The sequence below is a fragment of the Gopherus evgoodei genome, chromosome 7 (assembly GCF_007399415.2).
Source record: "Gopherus evgoodei ecotype Sinaloan lineage chromosome 7, rGopEvg1_v1.p, whole genome shotgun sequence".
Classification (NCBI taxonomy): Eukaryota; Metazoa; Chordata; order Testudines; family Testudinidae; genus Gopherus; species Gopherus evgoodei.
The window spans coordinates 91,859,121-91,880,319 of NC_044328.1; the positions used below are offsets into that span (position 1 = coordinate 91,859,121).

The 21,199-nt window shown below is 44.3% G+C and overlaps 1 protein-coding gene across 2 annotated transcripts in view; it reads left to right on the forward strand.

The window, feature by feature from the left end:
* Positions 1-10,859, forward strand: part of ATG7 (autophagy related 7) — a 252,711-nt gene extending 241,852 nt beyond the window's left edge. For both annotated transcript variants that reach the window (XR_004001157.1, XM_030568363.1), the window contains one exon: positions 9,707-10,859. Coding sequence is in view for 1 of the 2 variants with exons in the window: in XM_030568363.1 (XP_030424223.1) it covers positions 9,707-9,739 (33 nt within the window). In the remaining variant the exon portion in view is untranslated. The remainder of the gene's footprint in view (positions 1-9,706) is intronic.
* Positions 10,860-21,199: the final 10,340 nt, after the last annotated feature.

Consider the following 21,199-nt stretch of genomic DNA (forward strand, 5'->3'; position numbering starts at 1 on the left):
TAAAGTATGTGTTTTACAGAGAGCTGTGTGTAGACGTTCCTTGGTCCAGATTTTGGTGGGGCTTTATCAGTAAATATCCAAATTCTAGAAAAGTCATATTTTGAGGGATAGGTTTTATGGAAAATATACGTAAATATCAATTACAGTCGGTCTGAAAATATAATTGTTTTTATTTATTATTTGTATTGCAGTAGTGCTTCAAGGTCAACCAAGAACAGGACCCTTTTGTGCTAGGCACTGTAAAAATACAGTGATAGTCTGTGCCCTGAAGAGTTTACAGTCTAAATAAATGTTGGTATCTTGCGCTTCTATTGGCACATGTTTTTCCATCAGTCAGGATGTAAAACAAGAGAATAATCTTGTGGTCAGCCTAATGTCAATACACAGGCAGATAACCTGGGCCTGATACTCGATAGAGACAGCTAAGAAAGAGAAGATCACTACGTTGATGCTCCTAGTTCTTAGATTCAGTTATTATGGTGGGCTAACCTTTTGAGGCCCAAGGCCTATGCCTTGGAAATGCCAATCTTATTCTTGTAGTCAGAAGAACCTGACATGGTAGTCAGTCCATGGCATTTAGCTGGACATATGTGGAATGATCCACGTTTTAGACTCATTTTAGCACACTTAAGGATAAAATTAATATTATGACAGCCTGTCAGTAAAGCCAAAGACCACCTGCTAGGTAGTCTTGCTACATTCCTTAAAGTCCTCCTTTAAGGTATGATTCCTATAGGACCAAATTCATTCTCTGATATAACTCTTTTAAATTAAATGGAATGAATTTGACTCACTCACTGTAAATAGTAATCAGACAGGGAGAAATGTTTAAAATCTATAGTTTACATTCAAAGAGCAAGGTTTTTGGGAGGATTTTTTTTTGGGGGGGGGGAGATGGGGAGGAGTATAAATTAGTCATACTCCATTGCAAACTAATTTACTTTTCAAAAATGGCCATACTGGGTGAGACCAGTGGTACATCCAGCCCAGTATATTGTTTCCTGAGAGTGGGCAATGCCAAATGATTCAGAAGAAATGAACAGAACAGGCAATCATCGAGTGATCCCATCCCCTGTCGTCCACTCCCAGCTTCTGGCAGTCAGAGGCTGGAGACACCCAGAGCATGGGGTAACCATTGATGGACCTGTCCTCCATGAACTTATCTAGTTCTTTTTTGAACCCCATTATAATTTTGGCCTTCACAATATCCCCTGGCAACAAATTCCACAGGGTGACTGTGTGTTGTGTGAAGCAGTACTTCCTTTTGTTTGCTTTAAACCTGCTGCCTATTAATTTCATTGGGTGACTCGTCGTTCTTGTGTTATGTGAAGGAGTAAATAACACTTCTTTATTCCCATCCTCCATACCAGTCATGATTTTATGGACCTCTATCATATTCCCTCTTAGTCGTGTCTTTTCCAAGCTGAAAAGTCAGGTATCTCCTCATACAGAAGCTGTTCCATACCCCTAATCATCTTTGTTGCCCTTCCTCTATACCTTTTTAAATTCTAATGTATCTTTTTTGAGATGGGGTGATCAGAACTGCATGCAATATTCAAGGTGAGGAAGTATCAAGGAATTATATAGTGGTATTATGATATTGTCTGTTTTATTATCTATCCCTTTCCTAATGGTTCCTAACATTCAGTTAGTTTTTTAACTGCTAGTGCACATTGAGTGGATGTTTTCAGAGAACTATCCACAATGACTCCAAGATCTCTTTGTTGAGAGGTAACAGCTAATTTAGATCCCATCGTTGGGATTATGTTTTCCAATGTGGAGTACTTTGCATTTATCAACACTGAATGTTATCTGCTATTCTTCTTCGAGTGATTGCTCATATCCATTCCAGTTAGGTGTGCGCGCACTGCGTGCACATTTGTCAGAAGACTTTTTACCCTAGCAACACTCGGTGGGTCGGCTGGGCGCCCCCTGGAGTGGCATCGCTATGGCACCAGATATATACTCCAGCCACCCTTCAGTTCCTTCTTACCGCCCATGTCGGTCATTGGAACAGTGGAGTGTGGCTTAGCTGACCTCCATTCCCCTAGCTACTCGTAGTTTCTCGTTCGTTATTGTGTATATAGTTATAATTCTTTATATATATAGTTATATGTTTCTTCCTGATAGCATAGTTAGTTTAGTAATAGTTAGCGGGGTTCGGGGAGTAGCCCCTTCCCGGAACCCGGTGCCGGAGCCCATGCCCAGCTCACCAGGTTTCAAACCGTGCTCAGCCTGCCACAGGCCGATGCCAACAGGAGATCCGCACGACTCCTGTTTGAAGTGCCTCGGGGAATCGCACTTGACAGCTAAGTGCCCCATTTGCAAGGCTTTTAAGTTGCGAACAAAAAAGGAGCAGGACATCAGGCTTAACCAGTTCCTCATGGAGACGGCTCTCACCCCTCCACCTTCGGCACTGAGCGCTGGTCAGTTGGTGAGCAGAAGCGCCTCCGCGGCACCGGACCACACCGGTACACCCAAAGACTCTCGGCACCAGATGTCGCCAGCACCAAAGTTGGCTCCAAGACACTCCCTCTCCCCGAGGTTGAGGAAGGCCAAGACTCCTGCTGCTTCGACACCGCCCACACCGCAGCCAGAAAGTACGCTTAGGTCGTATCGCCCGGTGCTGACACCCACTGCGGCACCAACTATTCCGTCGATTCCGGTCCCACAAGGGCCGTCGAGTCCGGCGCCTGTTAGCTCCCCGGCGCGTGCCGCGGTAGAGCTCACCATGCCGTCCATGCCAGAGGCGTTCTCAGTGGCGAGGGACCTGATCGCCTTGACAGACTCAGCACTGCCTCTACCCCTGGCACCGCCGGTGAGGGTAATACAATCCATAGGCAAGCCGACCTTGATTAGACCACCCTCTTCAGCACAGCGAACTGGCACCATTCACAATCGCAGTCCCACAGATGCTCCAGGTCCAGACGACGCTCCCGCTTTCGACGTCACTCGCAGTCCCAGCACCATTCTACCACATGGCACCAGTTGGACTCGCAGCACCAGTTGGACTCTCGTTCACCAGCTCACTACCCGCCGCACCGCTCCAATTCTCAGCACCGCTCCAGGCACCGTACCTCCCGAAGCCATTCACGATGCTGGGATTCGAGATCTCAGTCGACCTCCCGGCGCCAATCTGGTCGCAGATCCCGCTCTCGATCCCGGTACCGATATACGTCCCGGCACCGGTCCCCGATACGTAGGGGAGCGAGGTCCGTTGGAACATTTGCACAAGGCTTCTCCGCTCCTCCATGGCCATCCAGACATACATCGGTGTCCTCCCACGTGGACAGCTACTATGGCCAAAGACCGCGATTCCGATGTGCCCACCGGAGTGTTTCAAGAAGCCCGGTCTCAGGACCCAGGACCTCATCAGTGGTCCTTTTGGACACCTTGGGTGTACCACCAGGCCCAAGGTGCTCCGCTAGTTCCAGCCCGCTCCGCTTCATCAGAGCACCGAGCACAGAGGCCACTGTTAGCCATCCTCCTCCACCCGGGATGGAAGAGCCACTAGTCCACCCACCCGGTTCCCCGGTGCCGCTGGAGCAGGAACTGGCGCATGAGCAAGAGGCCATACAGGACCCGCTTGTCCCCGGCATTTCATCCTCTTCCTCTCCAGATGGGGCAGTGGCAGGGACTTCCTCCTCAGGGCCGCCTCCAATAGACCTAAGAGCCCATCACGACCTCCTCAGGAGAGTAGCGCTCAACATGAACCACCAGGTGGAGGAGGTCCCGGAAGTCGATGACCCTGTAGTGAACATCCTGTCGGCAGATACCCCCACTAGGGTGGCTTTGCCCTTTATCAGGACCATCCAGGCCAATGCAGACACCTTATGGCAGTCCCCAGCCTCCATCCCCCCTACGGCAAAGGGGGTCGAGCGTAAAAATTTGGTACCCTCTCAGGGGTACGAGTATCTATATGTCCACCCTCCTCGCTAGTTGTCCAATCGGTCAATGAGAAGGAGCACCATGGCCAACAGGTGCCAGCCCCAAAGTCAAAGGAGGCTAGGCGAATGGATCTACTCAGCCGCAAGGTGTATTCGGCAGGCGCCCTACAGCTCTGGGTGGCAAATCAGCAGGCTCTACTCAGCCATTATAGCTACAATACCTGGGCAGAGGTGGGTAGATTTACAGAACTACTCCCCCCGGACTCCCATCAGGAATTCACTGCATTCCTAGAGGAAGGGGAAAAGGTGGCCAGAACCTCCCTCCAGGCTTCTCTAGATGCAGCCGACTCAGCAGCCAGAAGTCTGGCCTCCGGTATCACCATGAGACGCATCTCATGGCTACAGGTTTCCAACCTCCCGCCTGAGTTACAATATACCATCCAGGACTTACCCTTTGATGGTAAGGGTCTGTTCTCGGAGAAGACTGACCCCAGGATACAAAGCTTGAAAGACAACAGGGTCATCATGCGTTCTTTGGGCATGAATACACCTGTGACCCAATGCAGACCTTTCCGTCCCCAGACTCACCACCTGTACTTTGTGCCCAGACACAGGCAAGACTTTAGCAGATGGCGAGGGCGGGGTGGCCGTAGACACCAGTCCGGACCCCAAGGGGGCCAAAACCACGGTCCCTCAAAACCACCAGCGGGACCTAAGTCTGCCTTTTGAAGGTACGCCCAAGGACAGCGTACCAGTTTCAGGACAGGATCCTTTTCCTCCCTTCTCCAACCGCCTCTCCTACTTCCTCCCGGCGTGGTCCCAATTGACCTCAGACCTCTGGGTCCTACACACGGTGAAACAAGGATACCACCTCCAATTTGTTTCATCCTCACCGTCCCACCCTCCAACCCAGTCCCTCTTCAGGGACCCCTCTCACGAGCAATTCCTCCTACAAGAGATGCAGACGCTCCTCGCTATAGGAGCAATAAAGGAGGTTCCACAAGATGAAAAGGGCAAAGGGTTTTACTCTCGTTACTTTCTGATCCCCAAATCGAAAGGTGGCCTCAGGCCCATCCTAGACCTGCGAGGCCTCAACAAGTTCATGATAAAGTTGAAGTTCCGCATGGTCTCCCTGGAGACCATTATCCTGTCCTTGGATCCTGGAGACTGATATGCTTCCCTCGATATGAAGGACTCGTACTTTCACATCGCCATTTTTCCTCCACATAGGAGTATCTTCACTTTGTAGCCAACCGCCAGCACTTCCAATTTATGGTCCTCCCCTTTGGCCTCTCCACGGCCCCAAGGGTGTTTACAAAGTGTAAGGCCGTAGTCGCCGCACACCTCCGCCAACGTCGGATACACATATTCCCATATCTGGACGACTGGCTCATCAGAGGGACCTCCAAGACACAGATCAGGCAGCATGTACGCATTGTCAGGGACCTATTCACAAGCTTAGGCCTGATGCTCAATATGGAGAAATCCACACTGGTCCCCACACAAAGGCTAGACTTCATAGGAGCTACCCTGGACTCCAACCTAGCCAAGGCCTACCTACCCCAGCCACGATTCCAGGCAATGGCAACAATCATTCGAGGTCTGCAGAACTTCCCGACGACCTCAGTTCGCACCTGTCTCAGTCTCCTGGGTCACATGGCTGCATGTACTTATGTGACCAAATATGCCAGGCTCCACCTCCGACCCCTCCAAACGTGGCTCAGTTCGGTCTACCGTCCAGGCAGGGACCCAATAGACACAATAGTCACCATCTCACCAAGCACCCTACGCTTCCTCGACTGGTGGCTAACCCCCTCCCTGGTATGTGCAGGGTTACCGTTCCATCCGCCACAACCTTCACTGTCCATGACGACGGACTCGTCATCTCTCGGATGGGGGGCTCACCTCGGACACCTTCTTACCCAGGGCCTTTGGTCATCGCAGGAGCTGACGCTTCACATAAATGTCCGAGAGATCAGAGCAGCCCGCCTGGTGTGCCAGACATTCCAGCAGCATCTACACAGCCATTGTGTCTCAATGTTTATAGACAACACAACGGCCATGTATTATATCAACAAACAGGGAGGGACTCGATCTTCCGCCCTCTGTCAGGAGACCACCCGACTCTGGGACTTCTGCATAGCCCACTCAATAGACCTGGTAGCGTCTTTTCTCCCAGCGGTTCGGAACACTCTAGCGGATCAGCTGAGCAGATCCTTCCTCTGTCATGTATGGTCGATAAGACCAGATGTTATTCATTCGGTCTTCCAGAAGTGGAGCTTTCCCCACACAGACCTGTTCGCCTCTCGCACAGGAAATGCCAAGCGTTCTGCTCCTTCCAGGGTCTTTCACTGGGATCAATCTCGTACGCATTCCTCATGTCGTGGAAGCACTGGCTGCTCTATGCCTTCCCACCATTCCCACTGGTTCACAAGGTCTTGATAAAACTCCGCAGGGACAGAGCACACCTAATCATGATCGCGCCAGCGTGGCCCAGACAGCACTGGTACACCACACTGCTCAACCTGTCCATAGCCAGCCCAATTACCCTGCCTCTCCACCCGGACCTCATAACGCAGGACCACAGCAGTCTTCGGCACCCGGACCTGCAGGCCCTTCACCTCACGGCGTGGCTCCTGCGTGGCTAAACAGGTCAGAGTTACGCTGCTCTGCTCTGGTACAACATATACTCCTGAGTAGCAGAAATCTTCCACTCAGTCAACATATCTGGCCAAGTGGAAACGTTTCTCCTGCTGGTGTGAAACGCAGAATACTACTCCCTTTCAGGTCTCGATCCCCACTATCTTGGACTACCTCTGGTCCCTTAAGCAGCAGGGCCTGGCGATATCTTCTCTGAGAGTGCACTTGGCGGCCATCTCCACATTCCATCCAGGAGAAGGTGGCCACTCTGTGTTTTCCCACCCTTTAGTTACTAGATTTCTCAAGGGCCTGGAGCGCCTCTACCCCCAAGTATGCCGCCCTGCCCCTACCTGGGACCTCAACCTAGTCCTAAACAGGCTTATGCTTTCGCCATTCGAGCCGTTATCAGCTTGCTCACTACTATACCTTTCCTGCAAGACAGTTTTTCTAGTAGCCATTACATTGGCCACACGGGTCTCCGAACTTCGAGCGCTTACAGTGGACCCACCGTATACTGTCTTTCACAAGGACAAGGTACAGTTGCGACCACATCCGGCATTCCTCCCTAAGGTGGTGTCGGCCTTCCATACCAATCAGGACATCTTCCTTCTGGTCTTCTTCCCGAAGCCTCACTCATCTCAACGGGAACAGCAGTTATACTCCTTAGATATCCATAGGGCGCTCGCTTTTTATATCGTTTGGACGAAGCCCTTCCGAAAATCCCCCCAACTCTTCATTGCAGTGGCTGACCGGATGAAAGGCCTTCCTGTCTCCTCCCAGAGGATCTCCTCTTGGGTGACGGCGTGCATACGCACATGCTATGACCTGGCTCATGTTCCCTCGGGCCATCTCACTGCACATTCTACCAGACCTCAGGCTTCATCAGCTGCCTTCCTGGCCCATGTACCAATCCAGGAGATATGTCGCGCAGCTACCTAGTCCTCGGTCCACACCTTTGCTTCGCACTACGCTCTGGTCCAACAGTCTAGAGATGATGCAGCCTTCGGCTCAGTGGTTTTGCACTCTGCCACATCTCACTCCGACCCCTCCACCTAGGTAAGGCTTGGGAATCAACTAACTGGAATGGATATGAGCAATCACTCGAAGAAGAAAAGACGGTTACTCACCTTTGTAACTGTTGTTCTTCGAGATGTGTTGCTCATATCCATTCCAAACCCACCCTCCTTCCCTACTATCGGAGTAGCCGGCAAGAAGGAACTGAAGGGTGGCTGGGTTGGCTGGGGTATATATCCAGTGCCATAGCGGCGCCACTCCAGGGGGCGCCCAGCCGACCCACCGGGTGTTGCTAGGGTAAAAAGTCTTCCGACAAACGTGCACGCGGCACGCACACACCTAACTGGAATGGATATGAGCAACACATCTTGAAGAACAACAGTTATAAAGGTGAGTAACCGTCTTTTTTTGTTGTCCAGTCACTCAGTTTTGTGAGATCCCTTTGTAACTCTTCGCAGTCTGCTTTGGACTTAACTATCTTGAGTAATTTTGTATTGTCTGCACATTTTGCCACCTCATTGTTTACCCCATTTTCCAGATCATTTATGAATATGTTCAGCATCACTGGTGGCAGTAAAGATCCTGGGGGACGCTGCTATTTACCTCTCTCCATTCTGAAACCTAATCATTTATTCCTTCTGTGTGTTTTCTGTCTTTTCACCTGTTACTGATCCATGAGAGGACCTTCCTTCTTATCCCTTAGCTCAGTGGTTCTCAAATTTTTGTATTGATCACCCGTTTCACATAGCAAGCCTCTGAGTGCGACCCCATCCCCTTATAAAGTAAGAACACCTTTTTATATATTTAACACCATTATAAATGCTAGAGGCAAAGCAGGGTTTAGGGTGGAGGCTGACAACTCGTGACCCCCACATGTAATAACCTCATGACCTTCTGAGGGGTCCCAACTCCCAGTTTGAGAATCCCTGCCTTAGCTCTTTATCTTTTCACATCTCTAATTGCAACTTTTCAGGGGGGAAGGGGAAGGAGAAGGAGAATGGTTATTTAGTATAGCAGACTTATTTTACAACTAAAAAAATTCAAACAAAAGTTAGTGGCCTTTAACTTAAACCTTAGCCCAGACCTATGGTACCTTCCACTATTACTGCATACTCTGTTGTGGGGTTTCCCTTTTGATTATTCCATTTTGTTATTTGGAACTCTGTGAATGTTTCAGAAAGAATGCAAAGATTTTGAACTTACGGGTAGAAAGTCTGGGGCAACCATTCACTGAGCCTCCAGAATAAATGTTAATAAAACCTGCTAAATACACCTGCATTTCCATGAAGGAACAGGCATGTCTTTAGTGTGCACTTACTGTATGTACACAGGGGTGATTGCAAATTTTTGCATTTTTTAAAATGTGTCACTCTATGTCCTGACAACTGATTGAAAATACAGAACTTACATTCAGTTTGTATGGCCTCTAGGACTCCAGGTTCTATGGGGATTCTGTGAATACGTAAACCTTGTTTTCAAGGTTGGGTTTCCAGGATATGTCTTGGTCATAACCAAAGTAAATATACAGTTACATCTTGCTACATAAAATATGTTTTTCAGTAAATTATTAAATGGTTAATAGAACTTTTTAAAAAATGAAGGGAAAAAACTAAATTCACACATATATATTCAGCTTGAATTAAATTTACTGCTCTTTGTGGGTCATACTATTGGTTATTCTCAAATATTTGGGTGGCTCATGATTCTTCTGGGTGGTGATCACAAATTCCTAAAGTTTTATATTGAATATGTATTATTTATTATTCATCATTTGTTATTTTCCTGGTAACAATTTGTCAAGCAATCAGCAAGCAGAAACAATACCAATTAACCAGCCACACACCATACATAATGAATAGCAAACTGACAAAGGAATAGCTCAGAAACAACCAATGAAAATTATTCATTCAGACTATTATAGGAATAAGTACAAGTGCCAAAATGTGTGTGCATCTAAAGAGATTGGTTTGCAAATGATTTACTGATCCAAACAACCTCAACTCCACTGAGCTGTTAGTTTCATGAATACTATTCAACCATCTCTAGAGTGGATGGTCCATAAATGAAATGTATTCTTCCTCTTAAGTTGGATTAGGGGATTTATAAGGTACTTTGAAAGCATATTTGAGCTACTGAGTGAAATGTCAATTGTTTTCTCATTACAGATTTGGGACATGAGTGATGATGAAACAGTCTGAAAGCCAAATGAATGAAGTGGAAGATGACCTGCTTTAGGCTTCAGTGATGTCTTTTATCCATCATTTGACAAGTTAATGATTGCTTACACATTTTGACTTACAAATATAATCTACATCTGTGCTATGAATGGGACATTATCTTGAACTAAAATAATAGTTCTACTGTGGATGTAATTCTCCCCTGCTTTTCATTTTTATCCTATGCATGAGATAACACTCTTGCTAGAGCAATGTGTTTGTTTAAATCCCCTTTCTATTTTTTTTTCTGTTTCTAAACATAGCTTACATATGAAATATGCCACTTTAAATAGCCTTTGGAGTTTTCATTTGTCCCAGTTTTCATTTTACTTGTCAATAGATATGCCTAAATATCATTGTATTTTTCATGTTTCAATGATTTGTCACATTTTATAAGTATTTAATATTCAGGCTATAAGAAAATGCCCCTATAGATGGGAATTAAATCACATTGTTATTTAAGGGAGTGGGGGGAAAGATAACCAAACATCCACCTGCACAGTTTTACTGTGTTAGATCATGTTGTAACATATTAGCCCCCCTCCTTATTATAATGCAGTTGGTCTTGCCTGTGCAGATGGGAACAGACAAAGCTTCAGAATCTTATTAGAGTCATATAAAAGACTTGAGTTGTAGCATGGTTCCACACTGTGGATAAAGTATCATTTGACATTGCCTACCTAGTGAAGACCAAACCATGTTTATATCCTGATTGGGGGCTATGATGCTTACAGCAAGATCCATTACACAGTAAAAATTGCTTTGAAGGTAGGCCCTTAGCTAGATAAAAGTGTATAGTGTAATTGAGAAATGTATCTAAGGCTGTGGTTCTCCAGCTTTGTCCTTCTTAAATCCCACCACCTAGCATGTTCATGGACATCAAAACAGTCCTAACCCTAACCTCCCATTGGAGGCATTTGAAATGTTTCGTTCTTGCTGGTGCACAAAACCATAGTTTGAGAACCACAGAGAAAAAGGATAATTTATGAAACTCAAAATTTTAAAAAATCAAATGTATTACTACCCTAAATGTAAAGAGAAATATATCTATTGTTTTGCATCTTGAAATAACTAAAAACAAAAAAAAAACGTTTTAAGCCTCTTTTACAGCTTAAATCTGGTTATTTGCATTGCTTCATTCATGAGGAAAAATGGAAACTGCATTATTGTTTGTTGTCTTCCAATCATTCTTTCCTTTGCATATTCTGCCCTTAGCCTTAAGAAAACGTACAGCAATCCATCCAATTAGTCAATCAGTCAAATTATCTTGTGTTCTTCCTCTACCTTTAATTAAGTTCCCTGTCCCTGAATGTGGAAGTCAGATCAACTTGTTCATTTGCCTGCTTAGCTGACATATCATTTGGGGGGAAATTCTATAAGGGTCAGTTTACCCAGAGCAGAGGATTCCTACAGCCCCTAAATTATGAACTTAAGTAACATTTTAATGAAACACAGCACCCTCTTCATGGGATGTCTAAAATGGTATCTCTTCTTACATTTTTTTCAAATAACCATAAATGAATGTCTCAGCTAAGTAATGCCAGTGTAATGTAAAATATATTCTACTAATCTAGCTATAAAGCAAGTTATTGAGTCATACTTATACATACCCACACACACCTGATATCTTGACTGATAATGAACGCTGGGAAATTGCAGTTTCCATTTGTGTGCATGGGAAAGTATGATCTTTTGATGATCGTGAACTAACAAAATACATATTCTAAGGCTATTTATAAGTTCCTGATTCTCATGCATTCAAAGGAGATGTAATTTTTGTAGTCCAGCTGTCATCAGACTGCAGTTTGGGCTAGGAAGTATCAGTATGATGGCAGCTTGCATATAGAGACCAACATCTATATCACTCATAGTTACAGAGATTGTGAAAAGGAAAAATCTAATTTGAAATTGAGCAGATTTGATTATCTGAAACTCCAGAAAGGGTCATGTCCCCCCAGGTTTTAGTAATAAAATTGAAAATTCTCTTAATTATCTGAAACTATGATTGTCCAAATAAAGTTGCACTGTATTTTTAGATATTAAGTATCCCTTTAACTATTGAAATAATAAGATATAAAACTCAGGGTTAATATGACGTTTCCTTACCTCTATAATTTCAGTAACATACAACTGTGTCAGACTGTGCTTCTTCCTGAACATACGCTTCCCAGATGTGTCTGATGTTCCAAAACACTCCAGTTTGACTTGGAAAAACTTCCGTTGTCTAACTTTACTGTTTTCTTTCTCCCTGAAAACCAAAATTGTTCCTATTTTGCTTCTAAAATGTTTTAAGCATTTACTGAGGAGGGAAACAGTGAAAACATATATCCACATGAATGAAAACATATATTAAAATAGTATAAGCCACTAAGTACTGTTATTTACTGACTTGTACACACCAGCAGCACGGTTTTGGCATAGCTCTCCCATCTGCTGTTATTGCTGCTAAATGGAGGAAGTTGAAATTTGAACTTCATGCAGGGAGTGGGGCAGTTAATTTTATTTTTGCTGGAATGAGCTCATAGGCAATGAAAGGGCAAAACTCATCCCTTCGTTCTACAGGCCAACAGCTGCCATTACCCTTAGGACATTTACCCAATCTGGCTGGGGTGGTAGAATGTGTATCTTCCTCTGAGGTTGCTGTTATTACCTCTTCACAAAACATCCAATGTAAATATAGTGAGATCATAAGGCAGTGCAGGCAGCACCCTAGAGAGCAACTGTGCCATCTGGGCAACACATCTGAGGCCAAATTAATTCTGTTGTAACTCCACTGACTTCTGTAGAGATTCATCAGGTATGAATTTGGTCCTCAGAGAATTAACATCTCTGAAAATTGTAGATCTTACTTTCAAACATTATCAACTAAAGATAATGTTTTGTTGGTACCACCCTGTCAATGATGTATTTGCTGGGTACAGTCAAAATGCTAACCTGTCTTAACACATTCATGAAAAGGAGAAACCTGATATTTTCTGTTTCAGAGTACATTTTGGACACAACCTATTTTAGGTTATGGCTAAACCTACACCCGTCAGGTTAATTCTGAGTGCTATAATCCCAATTTCATGGTTTGCTGCTGTTCGTGCACTTGCCATATGTGTTTGTAATCTGTATCTTAGGAGTGAAATTTACTCACCAGGGCAGATCTTCAGCAGGTATAAACTGTCATAGCTCCACTGAAGCTAGTGGAGATGTGACCACTTGCCCCAGCTGAGAATCTGCTGCGTGGGGCTAGCTCAGGGCCCCTCACATGGCAACATGGCCATAATAAACAAAGACATAGATACAACGTGGGGACAAATAAAATAACCTCTTTGCACCATGGAAAGACTCTCCGTGCCAGCTTCCCATAGGCTGTCCTGAAAAAAAACAATGGGATGGGCCCATGGGATCTATGTTCACAAATCCAGTGGGCCCAAGATCTAGGGTGAAATCCTGGCTTCACTGAAATCAATGACAATACTCTCATTAACAGAATTTTCACACTGAGTGCATCTGGGGCAGAAGGGTTCTGGCTGCTACCCCAGCCCATGGGCTTACGTGAGCTTAGGAAGGTAGTTTTCAACGCCCTCTGCATCCTGCCTGCATAGAGCCTGGTTACCCATAGCTCTAGGCAGGAGGGAGGGATTTGACCCTGAGTGAACTCCAGTGCTATAAACTGACATATCCTTTTTGCTGGTTTTGAACTCTTGTTCCTCTTCTTTCACTCTGCACTTTCTGAATAAAGCTTCTGCATGTAAAGATTGACTATATTCACCTTTCATGTGTGATGCAAGTACTGTTAATAGAATAGAGCAATATGTTATAGATTTCTTCCCCATCCATCCTACCTGCCTGCTAACTTTTAAATAACTATTATTGGTGTGGGGGTTTGGACATAATGAAAATTTAACATACATAGTAGAATCCTCTTGTAGTGACATTTTTTCCCCTCCCAGAATAACTTTACTGTAGGTTTAGCTAGAATTGCAATTTGCACATTGCAATACATTGAAACAGTGAATCATGGGGCTACTTCACTTTGAAGAGTTTCCCTGTTTCCAACTTCCCTGTGAGCTCCATTGCACTTCCTCCTGCTGCATCCACCACACATCAAAGCATGTGAGAGTGCTAAGGAATCAAATCCATAGAATGTACAATTAGCTTTAATTTCCCAAGGCAGAAAAGAATCTTCAATTATGATTCTGCTCTGAAAAGAGACTGTAAAAGTGGCACCTTCTTCAACTGATCTGCCCTTTCTGTGTCTATAGCATTATGTCAGCACTAGTGACAAAGATGAATTTTTATTCTGGCTAATGCTGCAGCTTCAACACCACTTCAAAAGTATGAATTGAATTCAGTTGTTAACCAAGTTCCAATTTCAGAGGCAAATTCTTCCCATAAGGACACTTGTGCAACTCTTTTGAAGTTGATCGAGATGCACAGGTGTCACTGAGAGCAGAATCTGTATACAATAGAATTGCTCAGATATGACCAAAGGCAGACTTTGAAATGATAGGGTTGCTCAGTTGTAACTGAGTTCAGAATTTGGTTGTAGAACCTCTATTAATGGCAATAATATGTGAAAAGATCTGCGAGATCCCAGGAGACAGTTCCAGAGTTGGTGAGCTCGTAAAAAACCTGACCACATTTGCAATGGAATTGCTGAGATCCATAAAGATTGATCAGTGGTCCAACAGAACCCTTTTTACATAGTTATTTTTCAGAGTATAGCCATGTTTTAAGTGTTCAAACCTAATTTAGTCTCCTCTCAGTTATTAGGGGGGTCAGAAGGGATAGGTCACATTCTTTCAAAAATAAATGTGTTCCAAATAAACATGCAATTGACCTTTCTTCTCATTCTGCCAATATAAAAGAGATGTTTCTATTCTATATATAGAAAAAGAAACACATTTCTCTATCATGAGTGCAAGTCACCATTCACTTTCCTTCCAATGATTCGGAGGTTGCTACACTGTATCTTCACACGTTAGGACACATCAGAAGGTAAAGAGGGAATAAACAATGTGATGTGTATTTTTTTAATGCATTATCTATGTTTTAAAACCTAACATTTTTTTAAAATGGTAATGCAATAGTTTGCTTAGAGACAAATGAGGAGCTGTAGTCCAAGGAAAGCAATTAAAGAAATGTGAAGGATGATAAACATTAGAAGGCTAGCTAAGAAACACAGTCTGCAAGACTTCCGTAATACATTATCATTTCTGTCCAAATCTTTTGACATGGATGGGATCCTCAGCTATTTTCTTTTTCAACATTTTCCAACTTCGTTGTAGATGTTGTTGTCCTTGGGGATAATGAAATTTCCTGTCTAGGAGACTTCTTGCACCTTCTGAAGTGTCTGGTGCTGGCCATTGTTGGGAGACAGGATTCTGGACTTAGATGGACCTTTGGTCTGATCCAGTCAGGCAATTCCTATCTTCCTAATCAAAAGAGACCAAATCTAGGTGTCCCATTCTGATACCATGTCTCTATATTTTTTTCTGCAGCTGACTAGAATCTTTGTGGAGGCCTAGCAGGGTTTAAAAATGCCATGGTTCTACATGCATGTGTGATGCATCTTTCCAAATCAGTGCAGAGTTTCTCTGCATTACTTCAGGAATTCAGCATGATCATTAAAAAGAAGTGCTTGTTTATTTTCTCATTTGTACAGCATGTTCAACTATTGAAATGAAAAATATCAAATTCCGTGGAGAATCCACCTTCATCCAGTATCCTTAGTATTGCCAACCTTTGGCCCCTTGCCATGGACAATGGCTAATCTTCCAGATCTTTTTGGACTCACTTTAAGCATTGAGTCACTAAGACATTGGCCCAGATAGCTCTTATGGAGCTCTCTACTTTGTGGTAACACTAACTGCTTGACTAAGATAGGCATTTTAATTTATTTTAAATAAAATATTAAAAATAAAGATCTCTAACTAAAATATTTTGAGTAATCTAGCAGACATGCCCATAACACATACATAATGCCGTATTGCTAAGCAAATGTATGATCTTGATTTGTATCCTTTCTCTTCTCGTCACACTCCCTTATTCTACCTTCCCCTTTTCCTCTTCTTTAGTTGTGCCATGTCTCTGTTTAGTCTCTTATCTTGCAAAAACTTAAGCAAGTGATTAACTGTAACTTATCTTTGCAGGATCAGGGACTTAAATTTTGAGCTGTCTGGGAGGGGGGCGTCTTTTGATTTGTCTGTGAAGCACCTTGCCCCCTTTTAGGCTCTACATAAAGAATAATAGGAAAAGTGAAATCCAATCTCGTTTTCACGGACCAGGTCAGTAATGTTTCCTTCTCCTCTTCCACACCTCCTTCTCTTGCACTTAGTATTGTGTGAACTATCTTATTTAACTTTGATTCATGCACCCCTGCCAAGAGTAGACAGTGCTGCAGGAAGCTAATTGGTGCTCCTAAGGGTGCAGGATGGCTTCTCATTGCTCTAGTTTCCAAATCAAACCAGTATGGGCTGGATGTGGGTGTGGAGGAGCACATCAGGAACTGCTCCCAGCTAATGGAAACATGCCAAACTTAAGAACTGAGTGGTTCCAAAACCAGTTCAACCTTGGTGGAAATTAACCTTTGGATTGTTTTTTGACAGCTTGCACACTGAAGCCCAGTTACAACTTCACTTTTTTCCTCAGTGATTACTGGGTTGAAGCACTGTCCATTCATTGGGGGTAAAATATGAATGAACGTGGGGGGAGAGGGGAAATAATAACCTACATTTATATTTTAGCCAGGACTCCCTCCCAAATTAGTGCAAATAAAGAGTAAAGGGATTCTCTTAAATAGATTTGTTTGGTTTGCACAGCTTTTAATTTTTGTTTGTTTTTTTTTACATATTTTAACTCTCTGAAGTCTCCCTCTTATACAGTAGTTCTCTAGGAGTTGCCACTTCCTCAGGAATCTATGACTCAGAGAGTGTATAAATAAAATGACATCACTGCCAAGCTTTGTTTGGATTGCCCGTTTCCTAAATGGAGACTCTGTTGTTCTAACTTTAATGCTTGCATCAGTTGTTTTGTTGTTGGTTTTTTAAATAGTAAAAGCATCCTTGCCAACACTGACTAATATATGTTCAGTGCAATTATCTTTTTTAATCCTTTAAACCACCTATTTTGAAGTTCATTTAAAACAGTAGATACCATACGTTAATTCAAGATATTATTCATGACGAAAATAATTGTAACGCACAAGATATTGTTGTTACACAGTATTCCTAATATACTGCCAATGTGCAATGGGGGAAACAGCTCAGTGTGAGAGCATAATTTTTTTCCATTATTATTTTAACAAACAATGAAAAGAAAAACAATTGTTTCTTCTGAAACAACTTATTTTTACCATGGAAAACAAGCAATAGCTCTCTCTGTGGATAAGTGTGATCCAGTAGGTAGAGGCTTCACTTTTTATGTCCTATGCTTTAGCTTCCCACTCAAATATTTGTAAATATTTCTACCTCCCTGCTCCCAATGAGCATGCAGCCTCAAACCACTGAAGGGTAAGAGTTAGATCCCAATTGTATTTTTCCTGAAACCAACACTTTTTGGTTAGAACTGCCTTTTAATACACCATTGAAATAGACCCAAAATACATCCTACTACTTTGCTGAGATTCACAGGTGCATCCAGGAAATGAGCTGTTCTTCCGTGGGATGCCTGTCTGCTGCATTCTTCTGAGCTTAAGGCCAAATCTGCACTTCTTAGTCAAAATGCCCTGTGACACCACTGCAAAATGGGGCCATCAGATTATCAAAGGCAATTTGCTCATTGTGAAGAGTTAGATTGCTTGTCCAGGTCATTTTATTCACTGCTTTCAGGAAAGAGCATGTTGCACTGGAGTAACATGCCCTGATTTTTGTTGTAGAGTAATGAAACTGTGTTTCTTTGCTTAAACAGCAGCAAAAAAATGCAATTCCAGGAATAGATGGACTTTAGTAAGACAGAGCCTATAACTATATCCTCTGACTGTCCTCTGATTATGTCAGTTCTCACAAACTAGGAAAGGCTAGCCTGGTTAGAGCTTAATAGGTGACCTCCAAAGTAAGCCCAGGTGCTCCTTGGTGGTGGTCTTTCATCTGAGTGAATCAGGACTTTACTAAATCCTAGCACAGTGTTAGGAAGAACTGTGCTGTCACAGCAGTCATCTTTCAGATGAGAAACAAAACCTAGGACCTAAAAAGATTCCCCTAACACCTTCTGTAATGGAAGGGGGCAAGGCCAGCTCTAGGTTTTTTGCTGCCCCAAGCAAAAAAAAAATTTGACTCCCCCCTCTCCAGCCCTGGGCTCCCCCCCGCACTGCCCTGCTGCCCCAGCCCTGGGCTCTCCCCACCCCTATCTTCACCCTCTGCTGTCCCAGCCCTGGGCCTCCCCCAACCCGCACCCCCCTGCTGCCCCAGCCCTGGATTCTCCCCCCCACCTGACCTGTACCCCCCTGCCATCCCAGCCCTGGGCTCTCCCCCCCCCACCTGCACCCTCTGCCACCCCAGCCCTGGGCTCCCCACACACATCCCCCTGCTGCCCCAGCCCTGGGCTTCCCCCTCCAACCCACACCCCCTACTGCCCCAGTCCTCGGCTCTCCCCCCCCACCCACACCCCCTGCCACTCCAGCCCTGGGCACACCCCCCCCACACCCCGTGCTGCCCCAGCTCTGGGCTCCTCCTTTCCCCCCTCACCAGTTCCCCACACACACCCTGCCGCCCCAGCCCTGGGCTCTGCCCCCTCCACTCACACCCCCTGCCACCCCAGCCCTGGGCTCTCCCCCTCGCACCTGCACCCTCCTTCTGCCCCAGCCCTGGGTCACTGGTAACTTGCTCCAAGGGTGGAAATTTTGGAAGTGCACAGAACACAGACAGGATTGGTTCCCATATGGTTACAGAACTGCAGTAAAGTGAAACAATTTTCAGCTTGTGTGACTGGAGGATATCTGGATGCATATTATAAGACTGTTCTCCATAAATGAGGCAAAGCTGAGGTGCCTTTATTATTCTTTTGTTCCACTCTTTCTTTCTATGGGGAATTTGCCAATGCCATATCACTGTCTTCCTTTTAAACAAATAAAACTGGAGAAGAAAAAAAAAGCAATGGCTGTGGAAAATTCCAGTCCTAAAAACCACTCGGAAGCATTTATTGCTCAATTTTATCCTACTTTTTCTACAGCAAATTACAGTGGATCAGTATATTTGATTTGGGAGAAATGAAGTAACAGCTGCCCAAATTGAGCTTGAGCACTCCTGAATTTTGAGCTGTTCAAATCTGGAAGGCAGGTGCTAGATCCCCTTTCTGAATAGTAGCTAAATCTGGAAAGGAAAAGTCAATTTCTGCTTCCATGGCTCAGAAGTGGAAATCCTCCTAAGTGCCTGGTACTGTATCTAAAGCTGCCAGGTCCAGAGCCTCCCCTCCCTTACTTTTCATTTTAAATTCTAGTGGGATCCACATACCTCCCTTGCTAGGCTTCAGATAGAGAGGTGCACTGTCCATTTAGTCCACCCAAATCCTTCTTTGGGGGCTGCAAGGTGAGGTCACACCAGTATCCCTAAGCCAGTCTGGGGATGTCTTCTGAAGGTAATATCTGGGCCAAAGCCTTCTACTCCTTGGGCACACTTGTTCCCCATTCACAGTGCCACTCCGCTCTAGCAGTGAGCTCTCCATTCAGGGCAAGCTGCAGCATGAGGTTTCAGCTGTCATACTCCCTCCCCCTCCCTTTCCTGTTGATAGCAGCCAAGGGAATGCTGGGAAATGTAGTTCTTTCCCTGCTCCAGCGCTGGCTCTATAGGTAGGGAGCTAACCAAGGAACTACAGCTCACAGGGCCCCCTGTTGGTTGTCAGATCCCAGGCTGGATCCCTTCCAGTTGCCGCCCCTGCAAATTGGCTGTCTACCCAAATTGCTGCTGCAGTTTCTCTTCTGTTCTTTGCTGTCTGTCAGACTATCATGTAGGGTTGCTGTGTTGTCGTTAACAGAAAGAAATCTTAACAAACAAATTCAAACTGCTGTATTCCACTCCAAAGGTGACTGTTTTTCAGTGATTGTTGAAGCAATAGTTGCATATTGTCATTTGCACTGTGCTTTAGTATCCTTTGAGATGATAGGTGCTAGATCAATATAATAATCTGATTATAGTTTCGTCACACAGATACGAAACAGTGCTAAGTATTTTCTATTCTAAATAAGAGTTTGGTAGTTGAGGTGGCTACCATACAGCCAGGTTAAAGTCTAATGATACATTTCCTTAAATCCCCACCTATCCTCTTCCCAGGCATTTATTGCAGGCAGTGCTCACTGCAGATATTTTCTAATTCCACCCTTGGATAAGCACCTAGAAAGTTCACTAGGAAGGAAGATATGCCTTGACAAGGACAAGGAGGTTTTATTGTGTATTAATGTGAGCAGAAGTTGCTCCTGCATGTTGGGCTACTGAGCCTCATCAGCATTTGTGATTTTATGTACAGCAGCATGTCAGCTCGTGGAATGAATGAACAATGTCAATTTTGCAGTTTTAAATCTGCTGGGCAACACAGTATATGGAATCCAGTCAAAATATTATTGCTGACACCGTGATGTGCGCCATGCATAACTTGTGCTTTCACAAATCCTACCAGTAAAGTACTCTAGTTTCTTAGGGACTGTAGTGCACTGAGTGGGAATGCAATTGCATCAACCAGCTCAGATCCAGCTTGACAGACTTCAAATAGGCTTCTTGGAAATTGCTTGTTCATGTATGTAGGGATGAGAAGGGGAACAAGTCAAATTATGCTCGTGATAAAATTATGTTGTGTACAAATAGAGTTTGCCTATGTTGCTGTTGATGTTCTAGCACTGTTACCAGCAGGCGATAGTATCTGTTACTTTACTTAGCTGCAGTAATATATATTAACTTGGGATGCTGAAAATGAATGTGATGTAAATGTCATCTGTATCTTGCATGTAGGAGGCAATCTGTTTGCCCACTATGACAAACTGTGTTGTGCATTGTTTTTAAGCATGACCTACTAAGATTTAGTCATTATATTGTTCTTCAGTGTTTTTGAACTCCTGAATGATTGTGACTTCAGAAAATTTCTCAATCAAGCTATTGTACACTGGTACTAACAGTTTTGAGATAATATGAATTGTTCACTTCTGTGACTTCTAAAGATATATTTGTATTCAAGGAAACTTTATCATCTCCAAAAGCAATTACAGAGTTGGGGAGCCAGCATAGCCCAGTGGATAAGACAGTGGACTATGAGTAAGAGACTCTGCCTCCTGTTCCTGATGCTGCCCCTGACCTGCAGGGCAAGTCTACCCATCTTCACATCACTGTTTCCCCATCCATTCTTTGTCTGTCTTGAGTTTTTAACCTGTAAGTTCTTTGGGGCAGATACTGTCTCTCACTGTGATTTTTATAGAATGCCTAGCACAATGAGGCCCCAGTCTTGGTTGGGACATCTAGACATTGCTGT